The 14,404-nt window shown below is 55.0% G+C and overlaps 1 protein-coding gene across 1 annotated transcript in view; it reads left to right on the forward strand.

The window, feature by feature from the left end:
* Nucleotides 1-12,704, forward strand: part of BDH1 (3-hydroxybutyrate dehydrogenase 1) — a 21,347-nt gene extending 8,643 nt beyond the window's left edge. Inside the window, exons 3-6 of the mRNA XM_025211506.1 lie at nt 1,377-1,487; nt 6,746-6,887; nt 10,115-10,267; nt 10,771-12,704. Coding sequence (XP_025067291.1) covers nt 1,377-1,487; nt 6,746-6,887; nt 10,115-10,267; nt 10,771-11,240 — 876 coding nt within the window. The 3' untranslated portion in view covers nt 11,241-12,704. The remainder of the gene's footprint in view (nt 1-1,376; nt 1,488-6,745; nt 6,888-10,114; nt 10,268-10,770) is intronic.
* The last annotated feature ends 1,700 nt before the right edge of the window (nt 12,705-14,404 follow it).

Raw genomic sequence — 14,404 nt, forward strand, 5'->3', positions numbered from 1 at the left:
TCATTGAAGTTGGCCCTTCTGAAGTCAAGGTCTTTAGCCTTTGTGTGCGCCCTAGACGCCCTGCGTTGGATAGTGAAATTCAGCAGGTGATGATCGCTATTGCCCAGGTGGTCAAGGACCTGCAGTCCCTCACCAGGTCATCCCTCGTGGCCTGGACCAGGTCCAGCAAGGCGTTAGCCCTAGTGGGGCTGTGCACCTCCTGGGTAAGGTGAAGGTCCTGTAATACAGCCAGGAACCTACGCGAGCGGTCAGACATGGCTGTCTGCTCGTCCCAGCAAATGTCTGGGTAGCTTAGGTCACCCATGACAATAACATCCCTTGACCTAACCGCCTCCATGAGCTGACTGGAGAAGTCCTGGTCCAGCTCTTCCCCCTGGTTGGGTGGTCTGTAGTAGACACCCACCGTAAGGTCCCTTTTGCCGTGCCCCCCTTGTAGTTTGCCCCACAGCGTCTCTGCCCGACCCTCCTCTAACCCGAAGCTAATCCATGATGATGTGAGGTGCTCTTTGCCATAGAGCGCAACCCCCCCACCTTTCCTCTCTGTCCTGTCTCTTCTATATAGGGTGTACCCCTGAATGCCCACCACCTAGTCATGGGTAGGGTCCCACCAGGTTTCTATGAACCCTACTAAGTTTGGGTTATTACTTGCAATCAGGAGGCATAGTTCCTCCTGCTTACACCCCATACTACGAGCCCTTTAAGTTGGGAGCCTATAATAGTATGTGCCTGTTGCACAGATGTTGAGGTACAGCTACCCTGAAACAGCTTCTAACATGAATCAGCTGGTGTTTCATGCAGATGGTAAACCATAGTGACCCGGCCTAGCTTGCAAGACCCGAGATTATCTGCAGAGGGTTTGTATGCTACAGGGTGGCCAAAGTGAGCAAACAGTGGCTGTGGTTAAATGATTCTGGTTTAATAGCATGTGCCTGTTTCTCCCCTTGTAAGTCCTCTCTTGAGCGGAAGCATGTGCAGCATCCCCTTGTTTCTGAACTGTTCAGCAAGCACTACCCACGATGATCAGGCCACAGCAGAGGGGGTGCCTGCAGGGAAACGTTTGTGGGGAGCCTTTTGCCATATTTTAGGCATGTATTAAGTGTGTGACCCCTTGGGGCTGCGGGGTTTCCTGGCCTCTGCTGTGCTGGGGACCATTGCCCCTGGATTCTAAGTCACTCTTCATGTTCGGGAAGAGAGAGTTCCCTGCCTTTCACACTCCTCCTTTCCCTCTGGAATGCAGCAGGTTGTGCCGGCTTTCACCGGTGGAGAATGTCCTTGGGATGGGTAGGCCTGTACCAGCCCCCAGGTTTTATTTGCACTCTGCAAATCGCTCGCTGCAAATGTTCTTCCAACATGCTTTATTTTGTCTTGCTTCACAGATTGGCAAAAGATCTGTGCTCATCACTGGCTGTGACTCTGGATTTGGGTTCTCCTTAGCCAAACACCTGCACTCCAGAGGCTTCATTGTCTTTGCTGGCTGCCTACAGAAGGTAGGAAAAGAGGAACACTTGGTCTTCAGTCTATAGCACATTCACCGTAATGCAGCAAACACACCCCTGCATTGTCACCCTGCACAGTTGCCTACCAGTTGGAGTCACTAGAAAGGACACAAGCTTTGGTTTGAGGCTGGGCCAAAACCTCAGATCCAAGCACCTTGGACTTTTGAGAAGTTCCTGTATGACTCCATACCTGAGTGTCCTGGTTCTGACCCAGTTCAGACCTGAGCTAGAACCTCCAGGCTGAACATGACGATGCACTGGGTCTCAAATCAAGATGGACTCAGTGAGGTAGACCTTTGGGCCTAATCTTGCAGTAAGACTTATTTATGTACGCGAAGCTCACGTGACTGAGCGATTCCTGCCTCCTCCCTCTCCCCCTGCCCTGAGTGTGTACATGACACATGGTGTCAGCTCCATGTTCATCCTTCTGAACTGAGTCCTGCGCTTCCGGAGCAGCTGCAGTGTAGCTAGTAGCATTGCACTGCTGGGAGGGAGACTAGGGTCCGGCCCCCAAGAGCCTAACCAGACTTCTGCTCGGCACCTCAGGGGCCGTTTCTTTATGACAGGGTCTGTAGGACGGGGCAGAACTCTGGCCTCGGGGCCAGCACGAGACACATTCTCCAAGGAGGTGGCAGGGTGGCTCACCTGCTTTAACGCACCAGTCTTAGCTCCTCTTAACCATACCAACATCCTTCATAGCATATTCTTTCAGGAGCATCACAAGGGGGGGTTGGTTGTTTTGTTTTGTTTTTTAATATTTTTAATGCTGTGCCTTTTTTAGCTTTCCCATTAATATTTTTTAAGTCTTTAAAAATGTGTTATTTATTCTGTGGTGTTATTTTAAAAGAAAGAAATTAATCTTTTAGTATCTCTATCAAAAGTAGCAGGGCAGCCCTGGGTAGAGGGTTTATTTCTTAGCAGAAGCTCCCCCTGCTGGCTCTTCATTAGAGGAATAAACTCATTGGAGGGCCTCTATAGGCAGTTGCTACTTTTCAAAATAATTGAGGGACAGAATGGTGGATATTGCTTGAATTAATATTGATCTTGAGCTTTTGTAATAAGAGAGAAACATGTTAATGTGTAGAAAGCTTGAATGCTTAAATGCACCAGTCTAGGGAAAAAAATCAACCTGTATATGGACCAGGACCAGAATTTTCAAAAAATAATTCATGGTTTTTGGTGCCTCTGTTCTTGACTTCCTGTCCTGAGGCCCATAAGAAGGCCAGATCCTGAGAGGGCAGATGAAAGGCAGATCTGTACCAGTGTCTCCCTTTGAGCACATGCCACAGACCCCTTTGGACACTGAGCCTGAAACCTCTCCGGTGTGGAGCTCCAGCTGCTTGGCAGCCCCATATGAAGCTTTGCCTTTGCGTGCCAGCTCCTGGCTCAGCAGGGTCCTGCGCTGCCTTAGTGCTTCTCACTTTCAAAGTAATACTGCATTTTTGCTGGACTCTGTGTTGTGTGCTCTTCGTATGGTGAGACCATAGCAGACACTGGCAATGTGATTTAAGCCGCCGTTTCATCAAGAGAGTGCTGTACACGTTCAGCAGATCTGCCCCCTGTGTCTTCAGGGCATATCCAACAAAGTCAAGTTTCTGCCTGGGCAGTTATGGGAGAGCAACCTGCTTTCTCTTCATGCCTCGGGCGCCATTAGCAATTCCGTAAGCAGAATTCTGACTGCAGAAAGATTATTGCTGGTGATGACCTGGGAAGTGGGAAGAAACCCACCATGGTTTGTAGATCCCAGGTAGAGTATCTAGTTGGCAATACAAAGAATAGACTTTGGTTTGTAAGCTAGGTGCATTAGATTTAGGAGGGATTGATGGAAAGTGGTGCTGGAACTTCCCAATCTCATGTTGTGAAATGTCATCACATAAACAGAACAACAGCTGTGTTCCCTGCCCGGCCTACAGAGCCTCTGGTAAATGTATGGCACACGCTATGGGCCTCTGCTGCGGTCCTGTCATTTAGTAACAGTGTCCTGATGAGCCAGGTCCTGAGCCTTCTACTTCTCAATTGAGGAAACTCAAACTGAAAGGCAGTTGCATTGAAACCAAGCCAGCAGTGAGGGTCTGGCCTTTTGTTTCTTCCAACATGTGATTTCACAAAGTTTCTCCCAAATGCTCTCTGTCCCAAACCCGTTCGTGCCAGATTTGTGTGGACGATTCCTTGCCAGAGATAATGGCAGCGTGGACCCTATTAAACGTGACACTGCAGCTCTCTTGCTTCTCCTCTTTGGCTGGTAGCTGTAGGAGCCAGATGTCACCAGCTGAAGAAGGTATTTTTCCAGTACCATGTTCCCAGTAGACGTACTTGGTGTTTGTCACAGCTGTCAGGACTGCCACGGAGTCCGTTTGCTTTGCTTTACCTGCTCGCGCCTTGTGGCATTTGTGGTCGCTTTGAAGAGAAGGGGACTAGGGAGCGTGTGAGCAGTTCACTGAGAGGCATCTCTTGGAGCCAGGAGATGAGAAGCAGCGCAGCAGGGATGCAGTGGCCAGGCCAGTGGGGCTTCCATTGCCTGGCCAGGGCCACTACAGGCAGCCTGGTAAAGAGCAGGATGTGGCAGCAGGGAGCATCCTGAAATGATCAGACCCAGGCTGTAGTGTTAGCACAGGCGCGCTTCTGCTCACAGCCGGGAAGGGTCTCTAGCACTGCTGGAGGGTCACTAGGAGGTGGACGCTGGCTACGGTTCCAGGTTCGGGTCTGGCCTCAGCACCACCTGCTCTGCTCCTTCACCGTGCAGCAGCCCCTTGTGTGTCTGCTGGCCACTGCATGAGCTCGCTGGCCTCCCAGAACTGCTCAGCACAGGGGTGGCTCTGGCCCAGGGCCAAGGGGAAGGGAGTGATCTGGGCCTGCCAAGGCAGCTGCATAGAGAGGTGAAGGAAAAAGAAGCAGTTGACTCCCGGTGGCTGTGGCATGGCAGCCTGGCTGGGGGAGGTTGGGTTCGGTTAAACCAGGCCTGCTTCCCCGGGTAGTTTGTGCCAGGATCCCAGCCCCAGGGGGTGCAGTCCTTGTGCTCTGCCCCGTTCTGACACAGCCACATTGCGGGGTTTCTCCTCTGCATGGTGATTCTGCAGCTTCCCACAGACCGGGCAAGGCAGGGGTGTCTTGGTCTCACTGGTCCTCTTTGCTGTCGTCTGGCCTTCTCTGACTGAGATGCTTGCATGTGCGTCTCTTGTGACTCCTTCCCAGAGCCTCTCAGCCTGTCCCTTCATGCTGTTAAACCCCCTGGAAAATGCTCTGAGCCCAGCTCCCAGCTGTCCGAGCAAGCAGCCAGCCTCGCGCTGAATGCTGCTCTCAGTCTCATTGAAACCCAGCGAATGAAAAAGCCACTCGCGGGGCTTCAGCTGCCAGCTGTCCATGCACACCTGTGCAGAACGCTTCTGCGCGACCAGAGCACCGGGCACTGTCTGACGTAGGCAAGAGCCACGTTAGAATGAGCAGCTTGTGCCAAGGAAGGATGGAGACGATAGCAGAGAGGACGTGTGGGGCTTGAGTTAATGACTGCAGAGAAATGCCTCCTGTGAGCAGAGCGGATGAGGCCTGGGGAAAGAGGAGCTGAGGTAGAGTCCTTGGGTGCAGGGACGCTGGGGTTGATGGCCCCAGTCTGCAGACAACGGGATGTGTGGGCTGGGCAGATGGGGGAGTCCACCTTCTGGGTCAAGGCTGGCTGGGGACTCTGAACTAGGGGTGATGCAGGCTGAGTCCAGATTGGGAATGCCCCCCTGGGGAAGCAGTGGCAGCCTTGTCTCTGTTCCTGAGAGGCTGGAGGCGGAAGGCAATGGTAACGTCTCAGGACGGCTGTGTTGAACTGAATCAGTCTGCAAAAGGGCAGGGAAGGAGGAGCACTCCAGTGCTTGCACACCACTGCCGGTCAACCAGGAACTGAAGCAGGAGGGGCCAGTGCAGGGAAACCAGGGCTCCGCTAGCATCACGGAGCCCAGGTGACAAGCTGCCTGACTGGCTTGCAAATAAGCAAGTCGTTGCCCTGGTGAGCCAGGTGGCAGAGGGAACAGAGGGGCTTTCTTGCAGTGAATTTGTTGTGCAAACATACTGAGGCCTTCTGGAGCCAGATCCTCACTGCTTTCGGTAAGGGACCTGAACAGTAGCTGATGCTTCCTACAGCCATCGAGTCCCTGGCCCAGAATCGCCCAGCAGCTGCAGCACCGACACTTCCTAGCTCTGCGCCCAGAACACACCGAGGCCTCGCGCATGGCGGGGAGGGGGCTGCAGGCTGTGCCGACAGCAGAGGGCACGGGGGATTCTGGACTGTCGGGTAGAAGCCGGAGTCAGGACTGGTGAACAAGTCTCCCCAGTGCTCCAGCTTGGCTCTGAGGACACTGCTCTGGATGGAAGCACAAGTGAGTGGTGAGGGAAGAGCTGGGTGGGGAAAGGCAGGAGTGGAAGGAAATGCAACTAAAGGGCATGTGGAGCAGTGGGTTTGGTTGGGCTTGCTGCTGCAGGAGCAGCCGGGAGGAAGGGCAGTGAAGAGGCTAGCAGATGAATTCTGATGGGAAAGTCTAGGCGAATCTGCACTGCAGTCCCCAGGTGTACTTGTGTCCCGCGCAGGCATCCTGAGCTGGCTCGAGCCTGCCAGCTTGGCACATGGCTGTGGCGCTACAGGGTTGAGCCTGGGGCCTGGGTGAGTGCTGGAATGGAGCCCAGTGAGCTCGGGGTGGCCGCGTCATGGCGCTAGCCGCACCCCGCTAGCTGGGCCTGAGTTGGCTCGGACTTGTCCCCGCAAGTGGCAGTCATGCCCCTGGCCTGCCGGGTGGAGGGGCTGCTAGGGGAAACGGGTGCATTGCATTGGGAAGACGGAGCAGGGAGGGGAGCCGGGGGCACGCAGTGCACGAGTGCTAGGGAGCGAGCGATGCAAGGTGCTGGCAGCAGCAGACCATTGAGACTCCCGCTGTGGAGTGGGGCATGGCCAGCCCTGGTGGTGCGACAGAGCAGCGAGCGCACAGCCCCTCTGGCCAGGTCTGACTTCCTCTGCAGCGTGTGGCCGTACCGCAGCAGCCCCAGCTCTGCCCACCTTCCCTGGCTCTGGCAGGCTGCATGTCCCAGGCTGAGCGGCTGTGGAGAGAGCTTCCAGGGGGGCGTTCCTCTGGATGATTCCCCCTGGCCGCAGGGCTGCCTGCCGTGCTGCAGCTGTCCATGCACTCCTGTGCATTTTGAGTGTCTGCCTTGTGTCTGGCCCTTTTCCTCCTGCAGCCTGGGTGGAGTTAAGCCAGTTCCTTTGATCTGTCTAGGACAAGGGAGAAGGGGGCTATAAGGACCTGGATGCCATGAACAGCAGCCGGATGAGGACACTCCAGCTCAACGTCTGCGATGGCAAGGAAGTGGAGCGAGCAGTTGAATATGTGAACACCAGCCTGGGTGACTCTGATAGAGGTGAGAGCGCGTTCGCTGGGCTCAGGCATCAGCCAGGGTGCCTTGGTTTGGGCCCACAAGGATTCCCGGGCTGGTGTCAACCACTGTATGTTCAGCCAGTGTCTGCTAGGTGCAGCAGTGCAGAGCAGCCGTCCTGCAGAGACTGCGGGTCAGCTGGGGGTCGCTGCTGTGGGGCTGACACTGGCCTCCTCCGGCTGGGAGCATGAGTTGCCAGGGCTGTGCTGAATGCCCCGCTGGTGCTTGGCTGTCCTGGTGCTTGGGCCCTTGGGATTCAGCTCCAGGCCAAGGAAGCACAGCTGCAGGCAGTCGCCTGAGCCCAGGCCAGCCAAATCCTGCATCAGCAGGTCTGTACGTGGAGGGGGCAAGATGTCTCCTGGGCATCGTCCTGGGCCACAGCCCCCTGGGTTCACGTGGAAAGCAGCGTGCAGCCCCCAGGGACCAGGCACAGCTGCACTGCCCCACTTCCCCCTTGCAGCTCAGGGCAGTGCTGCTGAGCCCAGGGCTGCTCGTCCTCTCATGGAGAGCGGAGGTCAGGGTGTGAACCCAGGGCCAGGGCTAGTCAGGCAGGACAGAGCCGTCCCTCCCTGCTGGAGCTCTGGGGATGCTTCGGGGCCCTCCCCGTCCAGCCATATTCTCTCCTGGGCGCTCACTTGGAAAGTTGCTTCTGTTCCTCTGGAGTTGTCCTCATCCATCCAGTTCTTTGTGGGAGCTTTGTGCTTTGCTCCACATGGAGCCTGGAGCTGTATCCCAGCTTGCAAAGCCCCTGGGGTCCAGCATGCCAGGTTACGCTAGCAGGCCCCTGGGCCTGAGTTCAGAGGGAGGTGTTTAATCCCGTGATGCACTGTAGCAGAGAAAGCTCTTGCGGTGTGTGCTGCCCGGGTCAGCAGCTCCTTAGTCAGAGCTGCGCATGCCACTCTGCAGTTGGGATCAGAGTAGCCGTGCCAGCCCGCCCCTGCATGCATGGGTCCGCCCTGCCGCGCAGCGCGAAGCTGTATTGGGCTCCGCACTTCTGGCTCCTGAGGCAGCCTGGGCGATGCTGGCTTTGGCCGACTCCCGCCCAGCGGCCGTGCAGGCTTTGTGCACCAGGTGGCACCATTGCCAAGCTCAGCCTGGCGGAGGAAAGAGCCTTTCACCAGTGGAGGGGGCAGCCAGCTCAGGCTGGTGGTGACCATGCCTCAAAACTGTTGGCATCTCACGTTTGCTCAGCGCATGGGGAGGAGTCCCCTGCAACCACTACCAGCACTGGAGCCCTCCTGAGCGCTCTGCAGAGAGGCAGAGTGAACCTGTCTCCAAAGGCTTCTTTGCCACCTGGAACTCCCCCTGAGCCCATTGCAATCGCAGCAGCTCTGGCTGCTCGGGAAGTGCGGAGCGAGGGCAGTGCTGGGAGAGGGAATTGCGGGTACGTGTTAAGTACTGTGGTTTGTCTGTTACTTAATGCTTTGCAGCTTGTTGAGTGGCAGGAGTCTCTGGCGTGACTGTCCCCATTCAGAGGCAGCAGAGGCCTGGAGATCTGATTCCCTTCCCACATGCACATGCTCTTCTGTGCCAGCAGTGGCTGCAGTGTCTCTGCACTGTGCACCCCAGGGGCAGCCGTGAGTCATGAGGGCCAGGAGCGAAGAGTGGAGATTAGAGCCAAGTAAGCGTCTCACCTGGCTGCCGTACAGCAAGTGCCGTGGAGAAACGCAGAGTTCCTCCTGGGAGCGCTCTCTAAAGCCAGCTCAGACTCCCGAAGCTTTCTCGGGTTTTAGGGGGTCATGTATCGCAGGGTTCTGGGGGGAGGCTGGAATTGGCCGTCCCGGCTGAGGGTGAGACGTGGGCCAAGTGGGAAATCCCCACACACAGGGGAGGGCAGTGGCTCCTGCTTCAGCACTGGCAAAAGCACCAGGTGCGGGTGCTGGGTCTCAGCGAGCCCCATGGTGACCAGGACCTTCCTCCCTCGATGAAGGTCCTGTTTCCCAGGGTGCGGTCAGCGGGCAGGGCTCTAACCGAGGGAGCGCAGAGGCAGCCCGGAGCAGATCAGCCTAGAATTCAGATCAGCCCATGTCTGTGATTCGTTCTGATGTACTTCACCTACGCGCAGGGTTGGAATATGTCTGCATGTGACGACTTCCTTGGCACCGACTGGAGGGAGGTCACCCCAGGGTTCTGCAAACCACAGACAGATCCATCAGCCGGTGTCATTTGGCTTTTACTGAGCTACAAAGAGAGGCCATCTCGGGAGACACAGCTACATCCTTTTATGGCGCTGCCCAAGGGCCGGCTTCCTGTGTAATTAGGGGACTGTATGGAGTGGGCTGCAATTACTGCAAGTTCCTCTTCTAATCATTCATCAACTGCCAGAGGCTGAAGACTGCAGCACTGGTTGTCTTCCTCCTCTTTTTCCATAAGGGAATCGAGGAAGAGGCTGAGAGCAAGGCACATCCCACAGAGGCACCCGTTCCCCACCCCTGCACTGCAGATTTCTAGCTTTCATGTGCTCACGCACATATTTAGGTCAAGTTACTTGCTTGCTGAAAACTTCAGGGTAGTTCCTTTGCAAGCACCAGCCCAGGTGCTCGCCACGTTCGTTCCAACCCACAGGCGTTTGTAGATTAGTTTTAGGTTGAGTCTACGCTCACTTTTACTAATAACTTAACAGCCCTGAATTAACTGGCAGTCACTTAACTCCAGGTACCAACTGCAAATGTAGCAAAGTCCTTCGTGGAAAGTATCTTTGCATTATTTCTGGGTGGTTTCTTTTTGCCCTATGTCATAAAAACCATTGGGAGGTTCTGGGCATGGAGTAAAGGGGCACAAATTGACATGGCCCTGGAATGAAGTGACCTGCCTTTTAATTCTCCTTTGGATCAGGAGTCAGGAGGCTGGGGACCTTGCCACACTCTTGCTGGCACATACTTGCATTTTGAGACTGGATATTGTTTCTGATTTTTTAAAAGTAGGGATAAAAAGGAGATAGGAAGGAGGCAAGTCATTCGTGGAGGTGCTTTGTTAATGATGTTTGCAGTGCTCTGCTTCGGGGCAAAGTGGGCAGGTTCTGGTGGTTGTGGTGCCTGGGCTAATAGGCGAGCTCTGACCTGGGTTCTTTCCTGTCTGGAATTCAGTGTTCTGCGACTTAGTTAGAAGCTGCTTTATGTGATTCAATAATGCATTAGGGAGGCCTTTCCCTGGGACACTGCCTCTAGTCACGCGTGGGTGATTCCTTCTTTCCGCTTGTTTTAAACTTTCAGGGCTCTGGGGGCTGGTGAACAATGCTGGGGTCTCCACCTTTGGAGAAGTAGAGTTCACCAGCATGGACACCTACATGGAGGTGGCTGAAGTCAATCTGTGGGGAACTGTCCGAACCACCAAGGCTTTCCTCCCTCTGATCCGCAGGGCCAAAGGTGAGTGATCTCCCATGAGCGGGTCTGCAACCCTGCCCTGCTGCCAAGGCAGGCGTTCGCCACAGGCCGGCCCTCAGAGCAAGGCAGAAATCTACTTCTGCCAGCCCACGGATACGCTGCCACCCATTTTCCCCCCTGGGGCAGGGATTAGCCACAGGGCACCAGGGAGCAAGGGCCAGGCCTTGGGACCAAGGAGCCAGGAGGCAGCCCAGTGTGAGCCCTGGCTTGCTCAGCCTTTCCTCCTGGCCATGAGCCTGAACCCTCTCTGCTGTGGCCATTCAGAGCAGCTGCTGGTGCCCAGTGTGCCAAAGGCCCCGGTGGGCAGGTGGCCTGCCCCAGTGTGGGCTCAGAGAGCTGTGGCACTTGCAAGCTCTTTGAAAGGTGCCCGTGACCCCTAGATGTTCAGAAACATCTGATTGTGGAGCTTGTTGTTTGTAATGTGCCAAGTACCTGGTGCCAGCTTCTCCGACTGACCCTCCTGTGGTTTGCTGGGCACTGCCTAGGGCGCGTGGTGAACGTCAGCAGCATGATGGGCCGGATGGGCAGCCCTGCCCGCTCCCCGTACTGCATCACCAAGTTTGGCGTGGAAGCCTTCTCCGACTGCCTGCGCTACGAGATGCACTCCCAAGGCGTGAAGGTCTGCATTGTGGAGCCGGGAAACTTCATTGCTGCCACCAGCCTCTACAGCCCTGAGCGCATCAAAGCCATTGCAGATAAGATGTGGGAAGAGCTCCCCGAAGTTGTGCGCAACGACTATGGCAGGGAGTACTTTGATGAGCAGGTCAACAAGATGGAGACATACTGCAACAGCGGCTCAGTCGACACCTCGCCTGTCATCGAGAGCATCTTCCACGCGCTGAGCTCCCCCACCCCCTACACCCGCTACCACCCCATGGATTACTACTGGTGGGTGCGCATGCAGATCATGACGCACATGCCGGCTGCCATCGCCGACCGGCTCTATGTCTACTGAGACAGTGTGTCATGTCGCTCACAGCCAACCGGGGTGGGAAGTTTCCTTTAAAAGAGTGTGTTGTACCAATTTCCCGTTCATCACCTTTTCTAAAAAAAATTTTTAATCCAATTTCCAAGTACTGTAACGTAGCTCTACAAAGTTAATTTAAACATCTGAATGTAACTTAGCAGGCAGTAACTTTTGCATGGGACATTCTGTAGTCAGGAACACGTGTACGTCATAGGGACCCATCTCTGCTATTTATTTCAAGTGTCCCTTTCTTTTTTCATCTCAAATGTCAAGTTAAAATCCTTATTTAATCTGCGATCGCTCTGAAGGGTTTTCAGTCGCCGCCGCTGGCATCATGCTAGCTTGGAGAATCCCTGCCTCGGAGATGGCCAGCACTCCATCCAACACTGACCCTCCCTGCTGCCGCGGCACGTGGCTGCAGGCTGGTGGCTGAGAGCTGCGTAGGCTTTCACCGGGACTGGTCACAGCAGCACACGGTGCAGTCGGGGTCCGTAATCCAAGGATCAGAGCGCTCAACGTTATGCCCGCTGAAACGGAGCAGCTGAGGCTATGGCTGTCATCCGTCCATTTGAATCACTGGAAGTCAGGCCCCAGGGAGCCATTCGATCCGTCTCTCTGTCACGCTTCATTTCGTGCCCACTGCCCTACTCACCAGACTTTACGCACATGAGCATTCCCCTTGTAGCCAGCAAGTGTACAAAGACACATGCAGGTGAGTGGGAGCTGCCGGACTGCTCCACGTTAATATTTCTTTCCTCTTTGGCAGTAGCTGAACACTGCAGCTCCAGCCAGAAAGCTCTGACACATTGTACTTGCACTCGTGTTGACAGAAGGGAGCCCAATTCCTCAGGAGAATCGGTTCCTGTACTAGCCAGACTCAGCCACCCCTGTGGGAGCAGAAGGTTAAGTTCACACTGACAAATGAATGTCATCTTTACCGAGGACCTCGGAGTTGCATCCGAGTATTTGTACAGCACCTTGCACAGGGGGCTGCAACCCTGGCAGGGTCTCTGAGCACTCTCGCCTATCAGTAACAATAGTGATAACTTACATGGAAGAAGTCACTGAGCTGAAACATTTGTCTGCCTAATGTAGCTTAGTCTGAACTTAGTAGAAAGCCAACGAAAAAAGAATAAACCATAAGGGCCATTTCCATCTCCTCGGTGGTTGTGTTTACATGACTTAGAAACATCCTTTTGTACTGTAAAAAAAGAAAAGAAAAAAGGAAAGAAAACAGCAACAAAATACTTCTCGCCGCCTTTCATGGGGGAGAGCTGAGAGTTACGTGTGTAGCTTGAGCAGTGAACAGAAGTGTGAGGGAAGTAAGTATGTGATAGACGCTGGAGAGGAGGCATTTTTGTGGCACTGCTGTAACATACTGTACCAAGTGGAAGGAGTACGTGATCAAAGCATCCTTTGGCTTGATAAACATTAAAACAAATAATGCTACAATTCACAGCATCCCTCTCTTATTTTACTGTTTAAGGCAGGGGTGTCAAACATGCAGCCGCAGGCCAGATGCAGCCCACAGCCAGGTCACCCGGCCCACGGCCTTGTTGGGGGAGACCTTCCCGTGGCTGTAGCCAAGCCCCTGGGTGAGACCCGGGGCGCTGGAGCCCCAGCAACACCACGGGTTGGGGCCTGGCACTGTGGCTTGCTCCCGTGGCAGCAGCCGAGTGCCCGGGCTGCCAGGCCTCTTCCTCCTGGGTCCCAGAGCAGAAGCGGGGTCCATGGGCCCACTCCAACCTGCAGGGCTAGCCCCACACCATTCCTCTGGCCCGTGGACCAGTCCCAAGTGAGTTTGACATCCCAGTTCAAGGTAAAAAGGTTCATTTCTACTCTTGGCCTCATTGGCAACGTGTAGGGGGTGCACATGCACCCCCTGTGAAAACTTGCCACCAACACCACTGGTGGCGTCTTCGGGGGGGTGTCCGTGATCGCCACTGGCCACTGCTGACGTTGCCAGCGGTGTCTGCGGGTAGTCGCCAACCCCTGGTCGGCACTCGCCACCCTCGCCCACCACCACCAGCAGCACTGCCGCTGCCTGTGGGAGCTCGCCATGACCCCCAGCCTCCGGGAGCACGCCGCATTCACGCTTGGCCTAGTATTAAGATGAGCTTTGCATTATTTGTGCTGGGCGCACGTGCACGTGCTTCCCACAGGCTGAGTGGCAGTGGGCTTTGTGGTCACATACGCCTGGAGCCCACCTTAGACTGTAAAGGCTCTGCCTGTACATATTTAGGGTGGCAACGCCTGGGCCTACAGCTCGCGTTGCAGAGCCTTGGCTTACCTACCCTGAGGCTGAGACTTGGCTACAGTGGTAAGCTATGTGCAGGGCTTGGGTGGCTGATTGCAATGCACAGACGGGCTTGTTTTCTGAAAGAGCATTTCAGCAGATCCCAGATCAGGGCAAGGAGACCTGGTCCCTCGTGCCCTGTGTGACATGCAGGCAGGATGCTGTGCTGTACATGGCTCTGCTGGGCTCTGCAGGACACGTGCTGGGCAAAGGCTGTCAGGACAGAGCGCATGGAGCTGCTGGTAGATCTGCGTGTGGCCTGCCCCCCGCGTGCCTGTTCTCTGGGGAAGCACCCAGGATGTGCGTGCTTATTGCTACCTCAAGTGAGGTCCTGTGAAAAGGTTTGCTAAGCCTCAAGTTCGCACAACTAAGAAACCTAACAGCAACTCTGGAGGCCTGGGTGCCACTTGCTCAGCAGTGTTGTCTGCAAGGACCAGGCTTTCGAAGCAAATCTGGTCTGCAGACAGATGTTTTCCAGGCAGTCGCATGTGCCCGCAGTCAGCCTGCCAGGTAATCGCGTGGGCCAAGGAGCGAGTGCCAGCACGCAGGTGCTGTTGTAGGTCAGCCTGCAAAACCTTGGCTGTACCGGTTTGTCTGCACAAACGCACTCGCTAGCTTAGAGCCTGTTGCAGTCCCCGTAAGAAGCATCTTTGAGGCTGCCAGAGTATTTCATTAATTAATTGTGTTAGGACCAAGGAAGCTTGTTAAAGTCAGGTCTCTCTCTCCCACTCTCCTAATTGTCCTAATGAGGATCCTTGATCCCAAAACGCATGTTGGCAGTGATTAAGCTGCTGGCAAGTCAGCATCTGGGTGGTGGAGAGGAGCCAGGCTGCTTCAGAAGTGGTGCAGCTGCTGC

The sequence above is a fragment of the Alligator sinensis genome, unplaced genomic scaffold (genome assembly GCF_000455745.1).
Source record: "Alligator sinensis unplaced genomic scaffold, ASM45574v1 scaffold632_1, whole genome shotgun sequence".
Classification (NCBI taxonomy): Eukaryota; Metazoa; Chordata; order Crocodylia; family Alligatoridae; genus Alligator; species Alligator sinensis.